At 41.7% G+C, this 25,302-nt stretch overlaps 3 protein-coding genes and 1 long non-coding RNA gene across 7 annotated transcripts in view; 3 read left to right on the top strand and 1 right to left on the bottom strand.

Annotated features, from left to right (window-relative positions):
- LOC124178877 (hemicentin-2-like) overlaps positions 1–25,302 on the top strand; it is a 249,234-nt gene that overhangs the window by 87,933 nt on the left and 135,999 nt on the right. The gene's annotated exons all lie outside the window — the stretch shown is intronic.
- Positions 2,808–14,515, top strand: LOC124178884. Of its 2 annotated transcripts, none has more exons than XR_006869912.1 (3): positions 2,808–2,958; positions 4,499–4,686; positions 4,874–5,055. It is a non-coding gene; the product is annotated as an uncharacterized LOC124178884 (long non-coding RNA). The 2 variants fall into 2 exon arrangements; XR_006869911.1 differs by lacking the exons at positions 4,499–4,686; positions 4,874–5,055 and adding exons at positions 13,547–13,758; positions 14,075–14,515 and having other exon boundaries at positions 2,823–2,958.
- Positions 8,347–9,602, top strand: LOC124178882. 2 transcript variants are annotated; one of them, XR_006869910.1, is made up of 3 exons: positions 8,347–8,498; positions 8,728–8,930; positions 9,284–9,602. XR_006869910.1 is itself a non-coding variant. In XM_046562654.1 (2 exons), exons 1-2 carry the CDS (start codon positions 8,735–8,737, stop codon positions 9,406–9,408), a joined length of 321 nt encoding a protein of 106 aa, XP_046418610.1. In that variant the 5' UTR covers positions 8,728–8,734; the 3' UTR covers positions 9,409–9,602. The 2 variants fall into 2 exon arrangements, 1 of the variants encoding a protein (XP_046418610.1); XM_046562654.1 differs by lacking the exon at positions 8,347–8,498.
- LOC124178881 lies at positions 10,208–11,631 on the bottom strand. Its single transcript, XM_046562653.1, has 3 exons — positions 11,423–11,631; positions 10,716–10,978; positions 10,208–10,492 (listed from the first exon to the last, which is right to left on the bottom strand). Exons 1-3 carry the CDS (start codon positions 11,614–11,616, stop codon positions 10,377–10,379), a joined length of 573 nt encoding a protein of 190 aa, XP_046418609.1. The 5' UTR covers positions 11,617–11,631; the 3' UTR covers positions 10,208–10,376.

The following is a 25,302-nucleotide window of genomic DNA, read 5'->3' as shown; positions in this document are numbered from 1 at the left end:
ACATTATTACAAATTTATTACACGGTGTTTATTCCTAGGATGATGTTTACATCGTAAATAAAAAATCTCTAGATTATTACAAAACGTATTTACATTCATGTTTAAATTACTGTATTTATGTATGAAATACAAGTTTGTTCGTTCTCTCTCCTTCTCTCTTTCTTGAAAACACATTATCATCGTTCTTTCCTACTCTTTTACAGGTGATTGATTCGCCAAAGAATCTCACCAATTTAACTTTGAACGAAGTTTGCACTTGGCAGAAATTTGTTATCTACGGATACCGATAAAGCACGTCGTCCGGCAAAGGAAATGAAAAGTAATGCATCGAGAATTCAGTAGCATCTCTTCCCCGAGTATAAGGTATCCCCATTACCCGAATTTTTCGCAATACGTGAGGATCCCGCATTATGATATATTCATCAGGGTGGAGGATTAAAGCGTAAAGCGACACAAGTGAACACGGACGTTTTCCGAATTCGAGTAAAACGACGAGCCTCGTCCCCTCGCATCACGAATAAGACCACAACCCCGCATCCGCGAGCGGGTATACCGCCAATCTAACGCGGATTGATCGTCTTCGGACAGTTGCGGGACATTGCTGCAGGAAATCGGGGGTTAAAGTTATCCGCCGACCTCGAATGTCCTTCGAGCATTGCAGATTTAACTGTAATTGAGCTGGCCGTCGTTCTCTTATCACAATATTATAAATCCCTGGTTAATCTGAGCCTGATCCACGTCGATATCGGTTGCCCTCGAGGACTTTAGAGCGTCCGAGGTGGGAAAGTTATGGGCTTCGACGCCTTCCGGGCCCCGAGACGACGGCGATAGATGATCGCGGCCAGGGGCAGAGGTCACTCGGGAAACCGATTAATTTCACCCGCCTCCGATCCCACCTTCGACGAAATCCATCCCGAACTAGCGATCCTCGAAAGGGCGATCCGGTCATTGTGGCGGCGCCGCGACATTTACGAAATTTTTTCGCCTTCTCTTCCCCGTCTTACCGCTGCTTGGGAATGTCTTCTGGACCCTTTTCTGGCCCCGTTCTTCCCTGCGTGGATCGAAAAACCAACCCTGGAGTTCGTATTTTTAACCGTCTCTTACCGACTGCATCGTTGATAACGATTCAAGCTTTTCTCGCCACCCCTTCTGCTTGATTCTTCTTCTTCTTCTTCTTCTTCTTCTTCTTCTTCTTCTCATCTTCTTCCAATAAGTAATACCAGTCCGAGGCCGGGCCCAACTAAAGTTCAGACGGTTGGAAAACTTTTTCTATGGCTTCTTCGGGACTAGTTTCGGAAGCACTGTATTCCAATTTATCGCCATGGTTACCGGCGTCCCTGCAACCTCGGGTTTCCTTTAATTAGAACATTCGGAAGAAAAAGTTGAGGGGTGAAACTCCTTTACGATGCACCCGAGGTATATAAGGTACGCAATTAACCCCGTCGTAGATGAGCAGCCAAAGTAAACACTGTGTAACATCCGGTGATGAGATACGTCGAACAGGAGCTTTGGCCACTGATCAATTTCCAATAATCTCTACCCTCGAGCTTTTCAAGTTGCTAATTTGATCATAAATTCTTGTCATTTCCTGAAACTTGCAAGTCAAGCTTAGCTTGGCTTTCGTCTGATTATTTGTCGGGTATTTGATTTAATATGAAACACATGCGAAGTAATATAAAAAACATGCAAACATATGTTGAGAGTCGACTGATTGATCCTTCGGTCGTATCAAATTTAAAATCTTAAGTGCTATACTTCGAGGCTTCATCTTGTAAAATTTTCAGCGATTTTTGTTGAATTCTTATGATCTCGAAACTGAATTCAAATTTATACAAAAATTGTTACAAATGCTATGAAAATTGATAAACAATATCGCGAATGGCGAGAATTCCTTGTTCGACTACTGCGGTTGAATTTCAATTTTCACAATATTAATGTAAACTAGAAATCTCGACTCGACTGCAAGTGTAGAAAATGGAGCATTAATCTGTTCCAAGTCTAGTCGAATACATAAATCTACAGAAGAATGAAAACTGGTGTGTTACATCAATGAATAAATGTAAGAAATGTGGTGAATCTAATTTTAAAATACAGCTGCATGTGGAAATCGATATTGAAAAATCCACGGAAAAACTTTTGAATAATTCAGAAATCGATGATCACATTCTGCAGCCGCATCAATCGTAATTACCGTTGTATAATTATGTTTCCCAGATTCTCGTCCTTGGCTCGGCGTTTCATCTCTTTGGGAGCTCAAAGTTCTGTCATTTTAATACGGAGTAATAAAAAGGATAGGTATTATGAAAGTGTCTCGCTAACTTTGAAGATTACACAGATGTAACTCTTGTTGAATTGAGATATAACGGCTTAATCGGTAAGAGAAGGCAACTCCAGAAGTGAAAGTTCGTTTTCATTTTAAGATGATAAGTGTCAACGGTGATCGAGATTCCAATAAGGAGTCAGTATTCGCCGATTTTGTTCGACATTGTTGTTTGAAAACATTTTAAAATATCCAAAAACGATAACTTGTTACGTCCAACGAAGAATTTTTCTTTCTTTTTTTCCTCTGCATAAAATACCACACGAAGTATCGTTAATAACTCGATTTCGTTGCCGTCCGAAAATTCTCCGAAGGCCACATTTCAAAGTTCTTCCACTCGTTGGTATTATAATGAATAATTCAGGATACAATGCACATAAGCAAACATATCTTAGAATTACACGCAATTATACAATCATAGCCATCGAAGGATGTGGTAAATGCCAACGCGTCTACAAGGTCACCCACAATTTATCGTACGTAATGTATTCGTTGCCATCGAATGTCGGGAACTAGTGACTAGTCTCTCGATACGTTTGCGCGTATAAAGATAATGGAAGAGAAGGAGTGAGCGCAGTGCATCCGAAGCCGGAAAAAGACGCGGACCTTTAGTGAACCTCAGGAATTCGTATTGCGAGGTGAGCTTCGCTTGTCAGATATTTTCACTCGGAAATATTGTATTTTTCTTACGTTTTCAATCTACACACGTGACAGCGCGTGATGGAATAAATTTGTTCCGCGAAATAGTAAAATTGACGAATAGTATAATTATCGATGAAAAAAAAACTACTTCTTCAAATTCTTCAGAAATTCATGCTTGGTTTGCGATACAAACTGTAAGACAAATTTCGTTACATGTGGTGATGGCGGGTTTTTTTTTTCGACTATGATTTTTTCGCTTATTGTCCCGAAAGGTGAAAGTTGGTGTCGTGGTAAACTACAGTGGCACGAAATTATGCTTACTATAATCTAAGTAATGATTGAGGTCAATTTTGGAGTGATAATCGTTCTCCATTTGGAAACCAAGGAATTACGGGTAATTATAATTATTATGATCCCACGAATATACTGAAACTTTTCACACATCGGTATACTTTCCTGATTCGAACATTTTGATTGATGTATTTTGCCTGCGATCGCGAATCAATCTAATCGAGAGGATCATCTGCAATTTTCAAAGTTTGATTGAACCTTTCGGCTTTTCCGTGATCTGCTTGAACGGTGTTTGAGACGAGACATTGTCAAAATCGGAGATTCGTTCGATTCGAATACTTAAAATACGCAAAATGAAATTTTCAGTACAAAAAACAAAAAATTGATAAAACAACAAAATACCTAAAGATGGATCATTCTACTCAAAAAATCGTAACTCACTGAATTTTCAATATTTTCAGCTGAAAATTAACTTGGTTATTCTCAAGACACAAAGATATTTGAGAAGAGATACGGCGTCTTGAGAAAAGGTATTCATTTCAATGAACGAAGTCGAAATTTTGGAAAAAAACTGATCTTAGGATTTTTACGAAATTTTACTATTTATTTGGAATCAAATCAGATTAGTTTCGATTTTTTTTATGTCGAATTTGCGATAAAGATACAGGGGGTCATTTTGACCCCGGTGTGCAGCGTAAGGCTTGAATATCGCTGGAGTTGGTCGCTAAAACTCGCGACGGACTAAATACGAAAACATTTTCTACTGCCTGTTATGATCGGAATAATTGTGATGGTCAAAGTGGCTAATATTTTGACCAAACCGCGTACAAGCTTTCACCAACTAAGTAAACGTCGTACGTGTTGGTGGCTTATATCGCAACCCATTGCCTGCAACGTTGATCATTTGGTGTGTAAATATACTTGTTATGCTAATCAGAAGGTTGAACGTGAGCTTCGACAAGCTCGACGAGTACTCGGTGTATTCTGCATCGTATAAAAATAACCTCTCGAATAACATGTAAAAAGAAGTTCCTATCTTAAGAGACAGTGTGCGTTTGAAATTCGAAGAGACCGAAAGCGATTCAGTGATCCAGCAACGGTAAGTCTTGTCCAACAAACATAATTCAGGTACATTTTTATTCGAGTTGACCGATGTCAGGTTAGCATTCGGAGATTTTTCTCTACTCTGACCGCGCGGGATTGTTTTTTTTTCTCATTTTTGAGCGATCGTCGATAATTTCGTAGATCAATCATGAAGTGGGTGTACGTATTGGGCCTTTTGTCGTTGGCCGCTGCAGCGTATTCGGACTGTAAGGAGGACGCGTGTTACACCGTACGTTGTGCACCGGCTACGAGAGAAACTTGTCCGGACGGTGTTATCGTGTTGAATGGAGGTTATTGCGGATGTTGCGATGCGTGCCGTGAGAAAATAGGTGAGTTATCGGAACACCGCATTCGGTTTGTAAGAAGACATCCTTGTCCGCAGGGATGTCATCAACGGTGCTCTCAATTCGCGTGTAATAATCGTCCCGTATTTTTCTCTGATACGCGTTTTTCGCCTTCGTTTTATTCGCTTAGCCAAGTGTGTTTATCTGACCTTTTTCTCTCTCACTATTCAAGCGAGAGGGGACGATTGCTCGGACCTCAGTTCGAACTGTTCTTCCTCATCTTCGTCGCCTACCAGAGCTTGCGAACCGGGTACGAGCTGCATAAAACGGAAAGATCGAACCTGGACTTGTCAGTAATGGAACGTGACGAATGGACGTGGATTATCACTGAATAAAAATAACATTGTCGTTGAAGCTTGTGTTTAATCATTGCGTGTTTGAGCACGCGTCGCGTCGATCTCACATTGTGCGTCAGTCTTGTACCTTGATCATCGGAGAGGTATTGCAAATGTTGTCACAGCTACGATATCGATGTAGGTATAACAATGTGACCCGGGATATTACTTTTATAAAACTTAAACAAAACTGCCGCTGCTTTGTACCCACAGTTATATTATCAGTGTATGCCTACCCAGTCTTATGAGGAGCCCGGAGTTGTTTGACGTCGTGAATTTAATATACTCCGAACATAATATATAACGACCTTCCAGATCCATCGGGGTAACAAGGTGAAATTTCCACGTACAGACCCGTGTAATTTCCGCCTAATTTCAAGAGGGTGCAGAATTGATTTTACGAAGTCAGTTTCACTGATTAGGTGTGTGCAAAATCACATTGGCGGAAGAAGGTCGCGAGTCAATTTTTACTCGAGATATTACCAATTGTTAATGCGGAATTTGTTCCTTATACGAATAGAATGCAGATATTTTTTACCCATTTTGTGGGGAATTTTTATTCGTGCCGTGTGCATACTCGGTTGTTGACGAGTTTCACACTGGCCAAAGTAAATACACTGCAGATATGTAGGTTTTGTTATGCATGCACGAATTCGTCACATCCGTACGTGAGATAAGCACAATTTTGTGATATTTCGTTGGTATATAAGAGACGATTTCAAGTGCAGACGGCAGTCAATATTCAGAAGTTGAACACTCGAAGGTGTAAATCGTTTCGTCTTCTACTCTGCAGTGTTCAGGTACATCACGCGATTGACCAAAACCTTAACTAACTATTTAGTCCATTTTTTTCCACTCGCAGGGTACTGTGTATAGTTTAATAAAATTATTTTCATTTCGTTTTACCCTGATTCTCACGTAAATTCATAAATCGTTCTTTTTTTCTGCCTAATTGTTAATTGAAGAATTTCTTTTTGCCCAACACTAACAAGAAAGTGAAAAATGACCGAATTTTCATCTTAATAGTTTATTAAATTCAGTTGCATCGTTGCCCGTACAATTCTGGGCACAATTAAAATATTTCGGTCATTCTCTTCACGATATTCAATACTCTGATTGTACCGTATACCAATCACAAGTCTCAATGGCATTAGATTATTTTAGAATGCTCAGGTAGAGGTAAACGAATTATTCGATGATTCTCATTGAACAGCATTTACTCGATAATTCTTTATAGAATGAATATTTGTTGAGATAGCGTACCGTCAAAATACATGTTTATGATCAACCCAATGACAATATTGATAATTTATTGATGTTAACGCAAGTGTTTCTCACACTGAAAGTATCGAAACAGTTTTATGGGATTGGTATACATGTTACACTCACCTCTGAAGAGGCAGAGTCAGTAAAGTTCTATTTTCTGAATTTCACACTCACTGCCAATTCGATCGTTGCTCGATTTTGAAAGGTCGGATTCCTCTTCGAGATACCAAATAAGAACGAAGCATATAAATAATCGCATAAGTTTCCTATATTACAGAAGCACGATGAAATTTATCTTCGCGTTCTTACTTGCTTTGGCTTCGGTCATAGCTGTCACAGAAGGCATAATATGTCCTTCTAATTACTGTACCAGCACCGCAAACACGTGCAAAAATGTGACGAAACAACAGTGTAGCCTGCAAGGAAAAATTTACAAAGAAAGAGCTACCTTTTGCGGATGTTGCTCTGCCTGTCTCACCAAACTCAGTGAGTAGGAAAAGTGTTTTTCACGGTCAGACGACTTCAAATTCTTAAAATATATCACTTGAAATTAACAAGTTTCGAGATAGGAAACCCTTCGATTTGTTAAACCTCTAAAAGTTCGACAGCGTGACGCTACACCGTCAATTCAAAGTCGTACCTAAATGGATTGAACTCTCGAATTTTTCTGTGTTTTATTTTACATAATTCTAATAAAAGCATCATTGGAGTCTAAGAAGGTTGGCTTCACTGTATTTTTATTTTTCAAGACGAAGGGGACAACTGTGCTTTAACGAAGTTGAAGGGAACGCCATCCAACGAGGAATGTGCAGACGGCCTCAGTTGCCAGGCAACTACAACCAGCGATATGTACACGTGTCAGCCATCTCAGTAAAACTAACGCAATCCCGCCAGAATAAGACGAGAGTCACTCAATTTACAACAAAATTACCAAATATATCTGATCTTGCTATAATAATAGCTTTTAATATTACACTCAAATACGAAATATATAATGGATGATAACAGTTTTTGTCGCGATACACATTATCCACTTGTCAAAGGTACAATATTTGCGGCATTGTTATACACTCAGTCCCACGTTGCGTATAACAATTGCCTCCTGTCAACCTAATCTTCAATAAAAATCGTCCTGTGAATAAAACCCACAAGATTCTAACAACTTCCATTCCTCTCCGTCAGCCAGTTGTTGAACGGAATTAATATTTTGAAGAGAATCATCGACCGAGATCAACAAACAAGAAAGTACAGCATGGCCAGATTATTATCTCAGCAGTTTAGATTAAATTCTGCAGAAGATGGACGGTTGAATCTCCAACCGTGGCTGCAATTTCAATACTTGAATATTTCTCTTCCCTACATTTGATGCTTTGATTAAACTGTATACTAGGCAGTTAAAAAAAGTAACATTGTTTTGTTTACGCTCTTACCACTTTAAATGTTACTGTTCGCTAGAAGGAAGATCCTCCCAAAAGATGAGCTCTCCAGCTAAAGTCTATCAAGTTGCTATTTTAATTTTACTTCTCATTCGTTTAATATGAGAAAATTTCACTTTTTAAGCTTTCCAAACCTCTGTAACAAAGCGTAATTATTGACATTGGAACATAGAGGTGTGAAAAGCTTGAAGAATGAACTTCAAGGATCTACGCATAAATTTAAAAAAAACATTGAACAGTTTACAAGTATTTTAACTTTTAACGAAAATGGAAATTTTTCCATGTTAAACGAATTAGAAAATAAAATTAAAATCTTTTACGAGGATTTTTCCTCTATCAAGCACCAACATTTGAGGGGCGAGGGGACAGGGGGAAAAAACTTTTCATTTCTTTTCAATCACCCTACCGTGTACACAGTTCTACTTCTTTGTCGCCTTAGTTCGTTCTAAAATTCTGAGCTGTATGCTGAAGAATTAGTTCAACACTTTTATCAAACAACGTTTACACGATAAGTGTATATAATATACATCAATTGAACATTTGTTAAAATAAGATAGGAAAAGAATAAATGTATGTTCAGCATGATAACAATATGAATGATTCATTGACGTGGGTACAAGTTTGCTCACCTTGACTATATTGAAACAGTTCTCTACAACTTGCGTATATATTGTTCGCTTTTCAATATACCGAGCCATTAGAGTTCTATTTCCTGAACATAATACTTCTTGCCAATCGAACCGTTCGTACATCTTTAAAGGTAAGCCCACTCTTTCACAGTAGTTAACATGACAATTCAATCAGTGCTCACTGACTTTGTACAATGCGGTTTCAATAATTTTTGATCTTATATACCGTGTGTAAAGAAGCATTACTTCGCAGTTCGCTGAATCGTCATCTCTCGGTGAATAAATTGTTTTTTTATACTTGTAATAGGATGCGAAATAAACACCAATCAGGTATAACATGACGATTTTCCGAAATTACAGAACAGCGATGAAGCTCGTCTTCGCGTACTTACTTGCTTTGGCTTTGGCCATAATTGTCACAGAAGGCATAGTGTGTCCTCGTGATTACTGTGCCACTGCTAATTGCACAAATGTGACCGAAGAAGAATGCGAAGCGCAAAACAAGTCGTACGACCCCAGCGGTAGCTTTTGCGGATGCTGCTCTACCTGTCTCACCATACTTTGTGAGTTCTCAAAGCAAGCGCCCGATTGAATTTCGTAAGGTGGAATGGACTAGGAATTCTAAAAAGATATCCCGTGGAAAAAAGCTGGGTTCGATAGGGGAAAGCTTTCGCTCATAAATTCAAAATCGATCCAGAACAAGTTTTTCAATCTCTACGAAGTTCTCCAGCCGTGATTTTTCACCGTCAATTCGAACAGCGCGCTAAAGTCTGGTTCATTGTTTTCATGCAAAAAACATGATTGATTTTCGTATTTCATTAATTTCATTCAATGTGCAATATTTTATTCTACATAAAAGCTCGAGTTCGATTAGACTCCGCGAACTCCGGCTCAATTCTATTTTTCATTTTTCAAGACGAAGGAGAAAGCTGTACTATCACACGGTTGAGGGGAGAGCCACCCACAGCGACATGCGAAGACGGCACCACGTGCCAACAGGTTGGAAACAGCTCTACGTACGAGTGTCAGTCGACTTCGTGAAATTTCTATTAGCCCTTCCAGAAGACAGCAAAGGCAGCAGTCACGCGACTCTACGCAGACGTGTGCGATGAACAAAACGCAAAACCTAATTCATCTGACCTTCCTGCGATGAGCGTTATTTATACATTGATACCTCTTTAATGTTTCAATGAAATACGAAATACCAAATGAATAAATATATAATGAAAACATTAGTTGGAATACACGTTATTCGGGCCATGAGCGTTCAGGCCGATGTGGTAGATGTCATGAATATTATTTCACTTCACACATCCCGGTGATACTTTTGACCAAACATTGAAACTCCGTATAACAATGTGATAATTACAGTGAGCTGTGTGCGTATAATTTTTCCCAACCAGAGACCGACGTCAGGCTTGCCCTGAACGTCTCGCCAAGCTGACATCAGGTTGCCTGATGAGACCCTGATCAAGCTTGTAACACAGCGTTCTAGAATCCACTGATCAGTCTGTATTTGTCAGACATTGATCAGATTCGATGACCAGTCCCTGGCTATGCTCGTTCACCAGATTCGGTTCATAAGATTCGGTGGCCAGGCACGGAGTAGAAAATTTGATCCGGCCGGGATCAGCGCCTCATCGTGCTTGTCTTGCTTCTGATGCCAATCTGATCATAGGTGCAACAGGTAAACCTTGGGAGGGACTGGCTGATTACGAATAAAATGCTTCGACTTGAACGTTTTCAAGGATCATACTTTCATCGTACAGGGATACCTGAGGAACGACACTGACATCGGTGGCGCCAGATTTTCATGGAGAATAAAATGACACATGTGCAGTATTTTCATCGTATTTAATATATTTTGTATTTCACTGACACAGCATCGTAAAGCCGCCAGCGTCTCTCACGGAGGGAAAATTAGATGGGTTTGGTTCCGATTCGTGTTCATCGCATGTCATCTGCGCAGCAAGTCGAATAATTCGTCCCTCCGTCGAGTGACGATAGTTTCACTGACACGTATAGGTGTTGTTACTCGCATTCAGAACGCAAGTAGTTCCTGTTACGCATTCAGACGTAGGTGGGGTCCCTCTCAAATACCCGTAATAACAAATGTCCCCTTTTTCTGGAAAGCGAAGATACAATCAGATCCGAGTTCCGACTTTCTCAATTTTACAAAATATACTTTCAAAATTCAAAGGCTTGAACCGGTTCGGCGCGGTTTGAAAATTTAACCTCAACAGGTGGACGAGGTATATCAAATTATAAATCATGCTTTTCAATCAATCTCGTTACCAGACCACGGTGAAACGTGTGTAGGTTTCTTACATAAATCTGCAGTAACTTACCGACTAGAGTGAGACAGGCGGCGCAGCATCTACAATAGGTGGCATTGGCTTTGTAAATTTTTCCTTCGTTATTGCAATTTTCCGTTGTCACGGACGCATTGCACGTCTGGTTAGCACAGAAGTTATTAGTACATACCAGACCCTGAGTCATAGCCACACCCGCAGTCACAGCAAGCAAGTACGCCACGATCAGTTTCATCGCTGTTCTGCAAAATAGTGAATGCCCTATGATACGGATTGTCCGAGTTGTACTCACTTGGTCCCTGTTCAACGGTACAGAAAACGCCTCGATAAATTTGATCACGCTTCGATTTCAATTCTTTCAAGAGCTGGTATAACAACATGCGGAAATGTGCACCGAGACAAAGTTAGTAAATGGTTTTCTCGCGGATTCTACAAGTTGATGCCGAGAAGAGTTGAGACTTATACTTCGAAATTAACTTACGAGTCGATTGGAAAAATTCGTCAAGTGTAAAAAAATTGACTGTAATGGCTGCGTCGATGAAGGAGCGGGTATATATACGCCGACTAAATAAAGACAGCTGTTCGTACATTGGCAAAGTGATAGACACCTGTGTTTACCGGGATCCTGGGGTGAAATGAAGTATGACTAATTTGATCGGTGAATATTTATAAACGGCATTTTTCACGCAGAAAGAAATAAACCAAATTTAGTCAAGGTATCGGTAAATTCGGCATTGACTCACCAGTTGAGTATTGCAGCGAAGTTGAAGACGAAACGGTTTCTGCTGTGATCGTTCTTTTCAAATCGTGAACGTGGAATATTCTTTGCACTCAGAATCGCAATTGTTTTTATGTATACCAGCGAAAAGTCACAAACTTGTTTACACCCAAAGCGTGAAGATGATAAATTCGTGCAGGTGCAATAAAAAATGTGCATATCTTTATTTGCTTCCGAACCCGCGAAACTCATGAACGAGCGAATGTGACACGAAACGAGTGATTATTACCCGGGAAGCGATACTCGTCCGAGGCATTCGCACAAGACGTTTGGAAGCACCATAAATAATCTGCATGCAAACGCGTTTACGTAAATAATTAATATTCCGTTCGGAGGACAATAATTGATTAGACATGATGAATTTGTACTGATTTTCCATCGGGCCCTGATAAGGTTTCCCTCAGGTACTCCGTATCGAGACAAATATGATCAGAGCTTTATGGAACATCAGTTTTGCCACATCAAAGTTTTTACTCTGGTAAACGTCCAAATCGATCATACCTAATCAATTGTTGCCCTTCGAATGGAATATTAATTATTCATGGAAACGCGTTTGCATGAAGATTATAATTATTTGTATGGCCTCCAAACGTCTTGTGCGAATACCTCGGACGAGTATCGCTTCTCAGGTAATAATCACTCGCGTCCTGTCACATTCGCACGTTCATGAGTTTCGCGTGGTCAGAGAAAAATACAGATATGCAAATTTTTTATTGCACCTGCACAAATTCATCATCTTCACGCTTTGGGTGTAAACAAGTTTGTGACTTTTCGCTGGTATACATAGAAACAATTGCGATTCTTATCGTGAGTGCAAGGGATATTCCACGTTGAGGATTTGAAGAGAACGAACACAGCAGAAACGAGAGAGTGTCGAATTTACCGATACCTCGACTAACTTTAGTTTATTTCTTTCCGCGTGAAAAATTCCGTTTAAAAATATTTACCGATCAAATCAGTCATATTTCACTTCACAGTTAATTTCGGAAGATAAGTCTCAACTTACAAGTTACTGTAAATTTATGTACGAAACCTACATACGTTTAATTTTCCCTCCGAGAGAGACGCTGGCGGCTTTACGATGCTGTGTCAGTGAAATACAAAATATATTGAATACGATGAAAATACTGCACATGTGTCATTTCATTCTCCATGAAAATCTGGCGTCACCGATGTCAGTGTCGTTCCTCAGGTATCGGAGCACGATGAAAGTGTCATTCTTGAAAAAGTTCGAGCTGAGGTATTTTATTCATAATTAGTTGTGCTCCCGACTGCTTTAACTGAAATGAGATGATGATATTTCAGTTCAGGAATTGGCAGTACAGAATTTTCATTTCGTTCTTCACACGGCGATCGATCAATATCAAGCAAAGATAACGAAATAAAAATCAGAAGGACGATTGCCGATAATGAGCTTAACTTGTCGTAAGACGATCAACGAGCTCTTCGTTTGCTTTTATAGACGTTCCAGCCGCAGGGAGCTTTCTTCCCTTACCTTCTACCGTAATATAAATGTTCCTTCAAAGCTTCTTTCTGATTTTTTTTACTCTCTTATTTTACTTTACCTTTTTTTTTCGCCCTACCTCGCCGACAAATAATTCAGCAGCTTTTACCCATGCTTGAAAATCGCCCTCGGTATGTGTATTCTTTGAATTAAAAACTGGTCGTAATGATCGGCGTTGCTGTACGGGCGATGAATGTTTTGTAACTAACAATATTCATGCCACACTAATATTAAAATACTAATCACTTGTCGAGTGTTTAACTTTCTTGTAACGTAACTGTGTGAAATTTATTCAGAGATATGAATAATGCTTACAATCAGTATTCGGCTCGAACTAATTGCGACTAAATTCACTATCAACGAATATGTATAAACATTGCATTCAATGTACACGCAAAAAATACTGCTGGATGATAAAAATGTATTCAGGCTGACGCTACGAGTTTGGCAATCTGAACACTGACATGCTAAGTTGCAAATTTCTGTATATCGTCCTGCTTTTCAGTCTCGTAATTGGTATAAACAATGCTGTTCGTTTTAAATGGAATAATCAGCAATATGCTCCGTGTTTGATTTCTCGTACAGGTACATTCACGAAGAAACAATGAATCACGTATACGCTTTTACTTTTCTCGTTTGCGCCGTGCTTTCTACAAACGGATTTGTCTGTCCCCCTGATGTCTGTAAGTCCACGAGATGCGACGAACTGACGGAGACGGCGTGTGCAAAAGACGACGGAATTTACCAAACAAATGGTGGCTTTTGTGGTTGTTGTCCGATATGCCTTAAGAAAATTTGTGAGTAATGCAGTAACCTATAACCCAGGTCTTGTAAATTGAAATAATATAATTGATCATGAGGTAGAATTTGTTTTATTATTTGTAATTCTTTTTTTTTCGTCAATTTTTTTTTATGCTTGATAAGAGATATATTCTCTTTTTTTCGAGTGAAATTTATTCATCGTCAAGTCTTGATTGGCCAAAAAAATCTTCATTTTATGTTTTGAGTGTTTCAATGCCTTGATAAACAATTGTTTTAGCTAAAATCGAACTATTCCATTGATAATTTGACGAGAGAATTCTACGTTCCGTTCATTCTTTTCATTTTTTCAAGCCAAAGGAAGCTCGTGTTCGGCGTTATTCCTCGGGTTACCTGTCACGGCCGTTTGTGAAGAAGGTACCAGCTGTCTGCCAGAGAGTGAAGAGAACTACAAGTGTCTGTAGGAGAGGAGAAAGTCGACGAAATAGAATTCAAAGATCGACAAGTTAATCTCTAACGAAATAATTTCGTGAGACTTAATTTTACTTATTGTTAGTATTACATTTCTGCTGCGAAAGTTTTCAGCCTCTGCGAGTAATCGATAGATTTTACGATGTAATAAATAAATTATGACAACAGTGTTTGGAAAACGCCCAAATGGCAGTAAATCAAAACCGCAAATGGAGATGATGGGATAAAAAATATGGCTGTAACGGCTTTCGATAAGAAGTCAACTTTCTGGAAGCCTTTCTCCTCAATCCTTTTCACTCGCAATAAAAATTCGCTTTAAAAGAACCTTTTCACTGATTTTTTCTCATTCGTCCGGAGAATTCGACTTTGACTTGCTTGGTAACTTTTCCATTTCAGTCTATAAAAGTCCACTCATATTTTTCCACGAACAAAGATGATATCGCCGCTTTTATTCGACGTACCGAATAACTGGGAAAAAACGATCCGATCGGATGCGTCTCGTAACATTTGTCGAGGATCTGATTATCAAATATAAATAAGGTCGCTGCTGAACAGTAGCTTTTATGCGTATACCGGTGTGCGTAAAAAATATTACCGCATGTCCACCGATTACTTTTAAAACCTTTTACGACTATTCCGACTCACCGTTGAAATTCTTCTCTGAACCATACTTGCGCAGATGTCTTTTCACTCGGCTCGTTATTTACGAGGTGATAAAATTACCGCGTGACAATGGATCACGTCCCCGATTCGCTTACTGCACAGAGGGTGAAAAAGAGAAAATAAAGTAAGGTAAAACGGACAGGGAAAAGAAATTACTTCAATTAAATCTCAATGAATCTTCGCTGAACCGTGCGTTTCAATTGACGATAAAAAAATTTCGAGTATACTGTTCTTATTTCAAGTTCCTTTGCTCAAGGGATGAATCAGGGTTGGTGTAAACAACTCGCGTTTGCGACACGTGATATCCATCCTGGATAACCGTCGAAAAATCTGTCAAGCTCATTGACGGTAGTCGTCGCAGATTTTTTTGGGAATTCATATCCCAAAAAGAAATCCATCCGCCGGTTGATTGGGCTTGAGAAAAGCGCGCACAGGTCTCGCCCCTTTAAGCGCGTCGCGAAGCGGTAACTCCTTATCGTGTATCATCGTAAAAGGCGTAAATTTTTTACGCGTCTGTCACTTTGTTCCTCCGCGCCTCGGAGACTGTAGATCACTTCTCCGATAGCCTGCAGAGGCTCTCCTAGTCTCTCCAGTCTTTCGGCTTCCCGGTTCCTCTAATCTTCCGCAGGCTGAAGTATGAAACGACTCTTCTTCGTGGACGATTTGCTATCTTCAGCGGAAAGTTTTTTTTTTTTTTTTTTGTCTCTCTTCTTCCTTCTATCTTTCTCTTCTTCCCCGTCGCCGGGAGGATATTACGAGACGCCAAGGAAATCAGGTGGAAAAATGTGACGCACACCGTGTGGGATCATCATCGCGTGTGTATCGCACTCGAAGATGACGGAATGTGGGAAATTAATTAGATTTGAAAATTAATCAGGACGTTAGGACGATGGTGATGTGTGCTGATGCTTCCGCTCCGTGGGGTGCTGAATTTTGGGGAAGGATAGTCATGGTTCCCTGCCATTAGCAGAGAATGGTGGAGGAGGGCTGCCACCCTATCGAACGGAGCACGGTTGCCAGCCCTGGTTGAAACGTCAGCCTGTATAAGGCGAGCCACACCAGCGATTAGCCACAATCGAGAAATATGTATTATTTATTGCGAGGGTGCGTCGGAATTTGGAACGGCTCTTTCCATTACCGATAGTCATCGCACCTGAGGACGAGAATATTCAGCGTTCCTTCTCGATATTTGAATCCCGTCCGAGGCCCGAGCCGAAGAGCTTCCGCAGACGGCGGATCTGTTGACGACGCCGAATGGTGAAAAAAATCGATTTCAACCGTTAACGATGTTTTGTTTACTTGCTTATGTATGCTTGTTTCTGTGTAAATTTGCACAACTTGGCGAGAGCCGATGAATACGATCAACCGAAACGCGAATAAGACACCGGCGTCAACGGAAATTGATACACCTTATTGTGGCGGGGTGAAGGCTGGTATTTCACCAAATTACCGAACGTTAATTGATTTACTCACCCTTCGTGGAATTTTCACGGCCTGGTAAAAAAGAAACGCAAAAAATTCTCGGATGATTTACCCCACTTTCTGTAGCTGGGGTGCGTTGATTGAATCCCGTTGTTGAACGATTTAACTTGTCGAAAATCACTCCCGGCTTCCCTCGGCCTGACGGAATTCGTGATGTAGTTCGTTCTCGACCTTCAACAACCGTCACAGAATGCTTTCGCCTGTATCAGTCGTGCAGACTGGGTGAGATAACGAATCACTGGAAAAGTTCGGCAACCTTTCCTTCTTCCGTCCCACTTTGAGCTAACAACTTTCGTTATTGCTTCACGGAACGGTGAAACTCATTCCTAAATTCTTGCACTCTTCACCGGGCTTAGTACTTGAAGATGTTCCGTCGATCGATCATTAGCTGAACGAAAAAAGCCTGCAGTGTGGAAAAACTAGCTGCTCGTGACAGCCGCATTAAGACGTCGTCAATGTATTCTCGGCGGTGAAACGAGCTTTCGAAAATCAAAGTGATCCGTGTCCCGGTACCCTACTGAATGTTGAATTCGCTGACCCAGGGACTTGTCGAGATGTGTGGTATCACCCCGGACCAAATAGGCAGGCGACGAACCTTTATTGTCCCCGATGGAAAAACGGCGTGAAAGAGGACCAGGATTCGGACGATAAAAAACGCGAGAGAAAGCGAGAAATTGAGGTAAAAAACGGGAAGAAAAGAAGGGAGTAATAATCCGACCCGCAGTTCAGCGCGAGAGCGAACTGCCTCAAAAAGCCAGACATCCAAACGTTACGTCATCGTTAGCCAGAAGGAAAGCCCTGATGAGGCATGTCCTTCGTTACAAACGCGAGATTATTTGCCCTTTTGTACCCGTTGGTTGTAATCGGGCTGCTATCGCACCTGCGAATATCCTCGTCAAGGTGCTCCGCAAGCTCGAAGCTTGGCCCACACACTCATGTACGGACCATTCGGACATCGTGGCGAAGCAAAGGTTCCCGGGTGTCGCTGTCCGCGCGGACTCATCGGATGTGAAGCCATTCATCGCGATTGCAGAGTTGACGCCCAGGTGCCAACGTCCTTTGAATGATTCATTCGGAAACTTGGCTACTACACCCTTCGGTTACATCGCATTCTATTGAAGTATTAAACCCCAGCCCCTTCCCCATTGGGAGAATATGAGAGAGGAAGGGTCCTCCCTTGTACTGCATCATCGACCGGAAGACCTCAACCTGGCCTCAATTATTCACTAGTTGTCGTCGAGGAATCCCGGACCCGGAAGATTTTAACCACAGTTCATGATTGGAATCAAAGGGGATTGGTACGTTCGGTCTTTGGGTCCCTCGGCGTTTCTGTTCAATTCTCCCAACCAAATCTCACTTTGACTGATTAAACACGGCCTCGGTGACTGTTGGACGTCGACTGTACGTGTAGCAATTCCACGATCTACGTACGCGATAACGGCGATTCAGCTGCAACGACGACATCAGCCAGGATTCAATTCCGCTGTCAAACCGTCACGTAGCGATACTTTACACGGCTGAATTTCAAATCCGACAAATAATTGATCCGTTAAACAGTGGGTGTAAACTCCGTACGTACCGTGGATTGGAAACACTCGGGATTTCGAGCGATGGGGTTCGTGCGTTTTTTCACCGGGATGACAACCTTTCTCCGACCATCTCGACGTACGCACACACGTACGGTACATGTAACCAGTAATCACACGCGTTCCCTCAGGATTGATTTACAGCGGTGGACAGTGTTGACCGATGAAATTTCGTGAAAAATGGAAGTGTAACCTGATTTATTTCCCAAAATTTCAAATCGCTCCAACGCGTATTACATGAACTTGTACATAATTCTTAACGGCACCAGCACCATAATCAATGGAAAGCACTTGAGGTTATCTTTACAATTGATCAGCTTTTTTCCTCCTCGCGAATTTGCTGTCCTTCGTTACAGTGCTTCAGAGTACTGTTTTGAGAACATTATGGTGCATTAAAATATTGTTGCATTTAACGATCCCGTCTGGCAAGTGTTGCTTTGAATATCGATACTTAATTTAGTCCCCAATGAATCAACACTAACGTATATCGTTGTACTGCAAAGTCTGTTCGAATCGTTTATGGATACCGTTCATCATATCGCTCTCTTGTACATATCAAGAGAAGTAATTTCGATAGTGTAACACGGTAAATGTATATATATATATATACATATATTCTATACATATATATAAAAGGTATGCCGATGCGTACATTGCATCAGTTCTGAAAGCTTATAGGGTGATTCGTTAACAAAAGCATCAGTGATTTATTGGAGTATACAGGCTTTCAAGTGTTCCAATTGGGTTTGCGGGTGCTTTTCAATGGACATAAACCGATTTAATTGGGTAATGCATGTGGGTATAATATACACGTATAACGCAGACCTGTCGATACGAGCACGTATAGTTTTTGAGAAATTGATCCTGCAACGCGAAGGTGTAAATTATGCCAAAATGTATCAATCGTCCCCGAAAATGTGCGAGCCGAATTTCTCCGTCCGGTAGAGAAAATATATTACCTGCCTATCTCCCGAGTCTGATATGATGAAACCAACGGCGCGGTTTCGAGCACCGCAATCTGTTTCATCGAACACGCAATACACCGAGCCAAAAGCTGTGCCCGCTTTATCCTCGCATGCTGCAGCCAGTTTGATAAGCGACGCCACCTCGTTCCTCACCGCGGGTATATGATGGCCCTCTTATTGAACATCCATACACACACACACACACACAGATACGCGTGCGCAAGTGGCAAGTGTAACCGGAGCAGGGTATAATACATACATGAGGGGGCAAATTCCCTGCCTTGCGTATAGGTACGTATGTATATCCAACGTTATCGCCTTATTCGGCTAGAAAAGATTATAGCGCTTGGTGAGAAGAGGGTCTTTGTCATTGAAGGAAATTGGACGACGAGCCAATACGTGTAACTTTACCCGCCTTATCTCTCACCCTCCCTTGCCCGCCTTCGGCGTTCCGCTTTCAGGCGTTTCACCCACCCTGAAAAGCCCGCGACAAACCCTTGGGTTTGAAAAAAAAACGCTCCTCTACAAATTCTAAACAAAGTCGAGGGTGAGCTTACGTAACCTCGTTACCGTCTCAAGATTGAACTTTATACCGCGTAATATCTTTCGGCGTTGGCAGAAAGGAGCGAGCCTCCTTCCTTCTTTGCAGGAAACGATCCTGTTTACAAACTTTACTTCCAGGCGTTTATTCGCTCTTATTGATTGCAGACGAGCTGCTGCTACGTCTGCTAAAAAGTTTGAAAAAGAGAGAGAGAGAGAGAGGGAGAGAGAGAGAAATTTCAAAGAAATCACATTCTCGGAATGGGCTTGACGGAATTTGCGACGTTATCCGGCATTCAAAACATCGCGAAATGACATCTGTTAGCAAATTATTTTTGGCTAAATTCGCGACACTGATCGAATCACTTTTGCAATTGGGAAGAAGTAAAATTTACTCAATTGTTGTATTTGAACTTTGATGGAATTTTTCAGATATCGTTGAGTTGAAAAACACAAGTTTTTAAACCGCAAAGCCTTGTTCAATCAGACGATTCGATTTTACCTCTGCCGGTAAAAACGCCTCACTTTCTTCCCAGACTTTTCTGCCAATATTCAAGCTTGCGGTTCTCGTTAACATACCGTATTTATACATTCCGCGATAATTCAATATTCGCCCGTTCCCGCATCTTTTTTCAATGTCCTCGACTCCCCGTCTCACCCTCTGCAGCAGGAGATATTCAGATCGAGAATTTTAAATAATTCATACAGCCCGATATCTAGCGGAGCCGGCTGGCTCCCTGAATCACTCTTGCATTATTTACCCGCTATTTCTGTCTCGTTAAAGTAATCCTGAGAGCAAACCTGCCAGGTACAGAGCGGTTACCGTGCATGCATATGCAGGGAGAGCCGCAAATATGGATCAGAACTCCGGCGAGTCCGCAGCCCCGCCTATAACGTGTTAAATAACTAATTAAATGAGCTCGGAAGATGAGGCAAAGTCAAATCTCGTAGGTACGTAACACTAACTTGGTACTCGAATCAAATTAACAGTCAATTACTTAGGAGTGCAAGCCGTCCCTCGTTTCTTCCCTGCTGAGACAAATGAGGGGATTGAATAAATCCTCGAGTTCCACACGACTGCCGTACTACCGAATTAGTCCTCGAGTTGAATTCGCTCTCCGTTCGCGACGGCCGATTTTAACGAACCTCTACATCATCCGTCTCTCATATGAAACGAATTTTTCTCACCCCGCAAACCGAGGAACATAAATCGGCTTATATCTGGAGACCGGTAATAGCCCGGCTCTAATTAACGATTAATATAACATCCGTTATCCATGTTCCATAACCCCGAGTGGCCCATTTTGGTTATCGCGAGTTCAATAATCCCGGGCATACGTGCGAAATTTAAATAAATTCTCATTACAAAGCTCGCGCTGCTCTTCCAGAAGCTCGAAAAAGGGGAGAGAAATAAAAACAAAAATCCTATTTTTTTTTTTTATCCCTCCAAGCGATTTCCGATTCGCGAACACCGAACGCACCTGTTCTCCGTCTAGGCGTCATACCTAGGTATAAGCGCCGCGCGATCGTGCAAAAAGCACTCGTACATCTGCTACGGCCGCGTGAAAAGCCAAAGTTTTAATGAACACACGTAACGAAGGATACGGCGCAACTCGGTCGAAGTGTAAAATCCGAGCCAGTTCTCCGCATTCGCTGCCGGGCATACTATTTTCCTCAATTCATTAACGGTGCAGCTTTACAAACGACGCGATCAACGTCGGTAAAACATCGTTCGTTAAAAGTTACCGTCTCCCAAATGTCGTTGATTCGCACTTTCGATCGCACAGGCTTATTCGATCGTTTCGCGATAATTGCGATCGCTGACGTTGACGCGCGAATTATGCGAGATCGTCAAATGATTGTCGTTGGATTTTGATAACAGCTCTGTGAGTCCCGTTTTTCGACAAAAGCAAAGGGGGGTACGTAAAAAGATGAAACTGCACGTCAGCTTTTTGTTTCTCTTTGTGCGAAACAGAAGTTTTCGCGATAATGACGGTTCGTACCTGTACGTAGAAATTAAATCTGCCGCTGAGTTGAAAAGAATTTTTGGTGCCCTGTTTTTTCTATCTTCCGAACTGGGTCGCGAGTCATATATTATTTTATACATCACGTACTCATTCATGCAAAACATTTGCGATGTTGGCGGCGCTCGACTGACGTCGAGAAGGGCTTTTGAAGCATTTATCATTCGGCGGATGCCATATTATTACGGAAACGACATCGGGTGACAGAAGCGAACAGCGGTTGTCTCCTCCAGCCTGTGAACTCGTTATAAAAATTATTATCATTGCGCCAGGTTATTATACACCACGCCATATATTGAATGTAATACCAAAAGTGGAACGGAGACAGCTTTCCAGCATCGCGACTTTGAAGCAATACGACGTAACAATTTATTTCCTCTAGTTTCACAGTCCAGGTAGCTAGAAACTTACGCGTTCCTTAGAACCAAAGTGTCAAATTGAATCGTTGCGAGGCAGACGGAAATTATTGCAGAATAAGATTACGGGAATAAGTAACTCGATTCCTGATACAGAATATGGTCCAAGACCGTTTCCTAATCGCCTCAAAAACGCTGTTGAATCTCTGCAAGTGTTGTCTAATTATTGGCCTGGTTCCTGGTTTCAGATTGCCAGGCAAGATTTTGGAAAAATTTGAATGTTTTTCGCGAAAATGGAAATTAGAGTTGAATCAACATTTGTTGGCACCGGTTTTACAGCTTTTTCAGTGTATAGTGCAGGGTAGTTTCCACCCGGGAAGTAACTGAACTTAAATACCTGATTGGCACGTGGATTTACGAGGGTTTCACGTATTTACGGGACAACGCTCCTCGCGCAACAGCGACGATAAATATTTCGGAGACACTTCGGGTCGGATCTTCCATTTACTGTGTCTATAATACACACGTACGTGAGCTGCAGATGGGATCGCTTCGGTAAGCTGAGACAGTTACGAAAAACCGTAAAACGAAATGTCGGGGCGCTTGTCGCACTCGGGAATGAATCTACTGGCGAATAATTTTTTGATTTGCAAGAAGAGAAACAGAGAGAGAGAGAGAGAGAGAGAAGGAGTGATGGATTGTCGACGGTTTGGTCTAGTCGTAAACTTTCATCGAGTCTTTCGTGAGCTTTTCTCTAGCCCGCCGATTTCTCGCTAACGGTGACAACCGCTTCTGGGGAAAAAAGCGCAAACGACACTTGCCGTTCCGAGAATCTGCAAGGCGCGACCTTCTTGCGCGATTTCCTTGAGCAATGCCGACGGCGAAGGAATCGGATGGCTCGGTTTTCTTGCGACGAGGGAAAAAGCAACAAGTGAGCATGATGGGGCGCAATGGCGCACGCGAGAACCCTCGGTAACCCGATTCTTAAGTGCCTGGCATCCCTCTGGTTACCCCCTGGGTTCTGCCTATTCCAGTTCCCCCCCTTTTCCCCCGCAGGGTGACCAAACAAATTATATATTGCGTTCGACTGCGAGACGCGTCCGTTATTGAGCTTTTTAATCCAAATGGACAACTGATAAATATCCGGCGAATTTTATGCATTTTCAATGATTGAATACAAGTTTACACGTAGGGAAAAAGTGATTCAACGACGGGAGAGTCAAAAATTCATTCGCTCAGCCGGAAGTAACCTGCTAGGACGTTTAATTTCACCGGTAAGTAGATTGGAAATGAGCGATGGCAATTTCGGTTGAGGGAGTAACGAAGCGGGACTTAACGTGGCGCAACTGTAAACCCTGAACATTTAATTTGAGTGAAATATGATAATTAATTGGTCTGTGTTGCTTACTCGATCCAATTAGCTCAGTTTATTTCCCCTTTCGAATGCGATTCGAAAACTTTTCGCCAGCAAGGTGATAAAGAGGTAATACCTACGTAAACTCGACCTCGAGAGATTTGTGTGATGACGAATTATGAGGTGGCTGCATCTCAATACCGGATCAGTAGCACATTGACTGAATAACCAATTATCTGATAATTATGTGTTTCTGTCCTACCCGGAACAGAGGAGCGGAATTCATGCGATGAAAAGCAACGCCACTTATAATTTCGATCAATGAAACGGCGTGCCGTTAATTTCAGTAATCCACTGAGCTTTCATTTCCGGGACTGTAGAAGCTGGAGAGAGTTTTCATTCGGGCCGTCAACACCTGCTCGAGGACGAAAGGTCAAAGTAAAACAACTTTGAAAGCGAGGCTTGGCGTGAATGGAAAGACTCCAAATAATTCTCGCAGTTAACTCGCGAATTCTTTCTTGCTCTACAAAATGGCGTGCCACGTGATTCGCGTCGCTCTACCTTATTCGCAGAGGATGTCTTTTCCGTTTTCATCTCGTCTCAACGGTTATGAAAATAAAAAATGTATTTCCATCCGCAAGATTCACTTCTTATATTCTTTCTCAGTATCTGATTATATACGAACGAAAATCTTGAAGGTTTTCTTACCAACGTAAGAAAAAAAAAAAAAAAATCGCACTTTTGTAATGCTGCGTCTGTTTGATGTAGAATTTATTCTAGTGGCACCTCAAAGATTTTCGTCTCATCGCTGAGACATCATTTTTTATATCTGTTGCTTAGTATCGTGAATTATTCTGATGCGAAGAACTGGTTGTTAGATGAATTCACATAGAGTTCACATCGAGTCTCTCGCTGATTCGATACCCTCTTTTTTACGTCTCGTTCGAAACACCCCAAAAGCTGCGACTGTTCCGCCGCAAGCTCCGGTGCGTATTTACCAGAGGATTCCTGCAGGAGGCGCATAAATGCCAACTGTAACTATAACGATAACGCGCCACTGAAAATATGGGATGTTGCATTTCGTCGCTGCGTATCAGCAGAAGGAAGAAACCAACACGAAGGCCTCCGGCGACGCCTTCAGGCACGGACAATGATATCGTCAATCCGTGGTGACGCCGAGCGTCGAGACGCAAATCTCGGTTCAACGTGCAGGATGACTCGGGAAAAGCTGCTTTCAGCAAAGCCGGAAAATGGAAAAGTGTACAAGATGACGGGATAAATTTCCCCTCGATATATTTACGCGTGACTGCGGTAGAAATACCGGCTGTTCTTTTTGTGAGGAGAGTTGAAGCGCGGCGGTCAATTTCCGAAAATGTCAGATTTAGGTACGATATTTGCACTCTCCACCGATTAAAGAAAAAGGATGAAATATGGTTGGCTGTACCGTGCCAATCTCTGAATTGCGAGTACCTGCAAGAGCGCAGCCACTTACAGCTGTTCCAATTTGGATAATTTGCGTTGAATATTTGAAGGAGCCTGCGAGACACACTCGACGATCATTGGAAGAAAGGAAGAGAACAGGCTGCTCGGAGCTTTTTGATTGGGTACCTATGTACAACAAAAGGCAGCGGAGCTAGCGAGTTAATACTTGAGTATACGTACACCATACGTAGGTATACGCCAATTAGAGGCTCGCCGAGTTTTTATCCTGTTGTTGCCTGACGGCACGGCATGTCCGTATATACCTTACACGCCTCTGCTCCTTTAGCGTCTTATAAACCAGGCACCGATACACGTAAATTTTTCCCCCTCAAAAGTTTATAAATTAGCCTTGTAAAGGATCTATCCGAGGCATGCTGATCGCGAAAATACCCCCCGGATAAGGTTTACGAAAGTATCTATAGATATGAACGCGACGTTGAAACCAAGGAAAATTGACTGGTTAATAATAATTACCAAAGATACCGCAGGTTCAAGTTTGCTGTCAATATCACGTTATCCCTTCTCCTCCGCTCTCTTTCTGTCCTCCCCCTCTCTTGACATTCCGTAAACAATGTCTCAAAAACGACAACTACAACTTTAGAAGGCTTTATAATCATCCCTGAGCTTTTGATCCCCGTCTCTCTGCTCTTAACGTTGTG

Source organism: Neodiprion fabricii, chromosome 3 (genome assembly GCF_021155785.1).
Source record: "Neodiprion fabricii isolate iyNeoFabr1 chromosome 3, iyNeoFabr1.1, whole genome shotgun sequence".
NCBI lineage: Eukaryota > Metazoa > Arthropoda > Insecta > Hymenoptera > Diprionidae > Neodiprion > Neodiprion fabricii.
This window is presented reverse-complemented; position numbering and strand designations above follow the sequence as displayed.

Bases quoted from the DNA above. Each gene is read 5' to 3' on its own strand.
- LOC124178881 (XM_046562653.1), bottom strand. From the start codon at position 11,616: ATGCACATTTTTTATTGCACCTGCACGAATTTATCATCTTCACGCTTT. The intron at 10,979-11,422 runs GTGAGTCAATGC...ACCGTTGAACAG, and splicing joins TTCGCTGCAATACTCAACTG to GGACCAAGTGAGTACAACTC. The intron at 10,493-10,715 runs GTAAGTTACTGC...TTCGCTTTCCAG, and splicing joins CGCCTGTCTCACTCTAGTCG to AAAAAGGGGACATTTGTTAT.
- LOC124178882 (XM_046562654.1), top strand. From the start codon at position 8,735: ATGAAGCTCGTCTTCGCGTACTTACTTGCTTTGGCTTTGGCCATAATT. The intron at 8,931-9,283 runs GTGAGTTCTCAA...TCATTTTTCAAG, and splicing joins TACCTGTCTCACCATACTTT to ACGAAGGAGAAAGCTGTACT.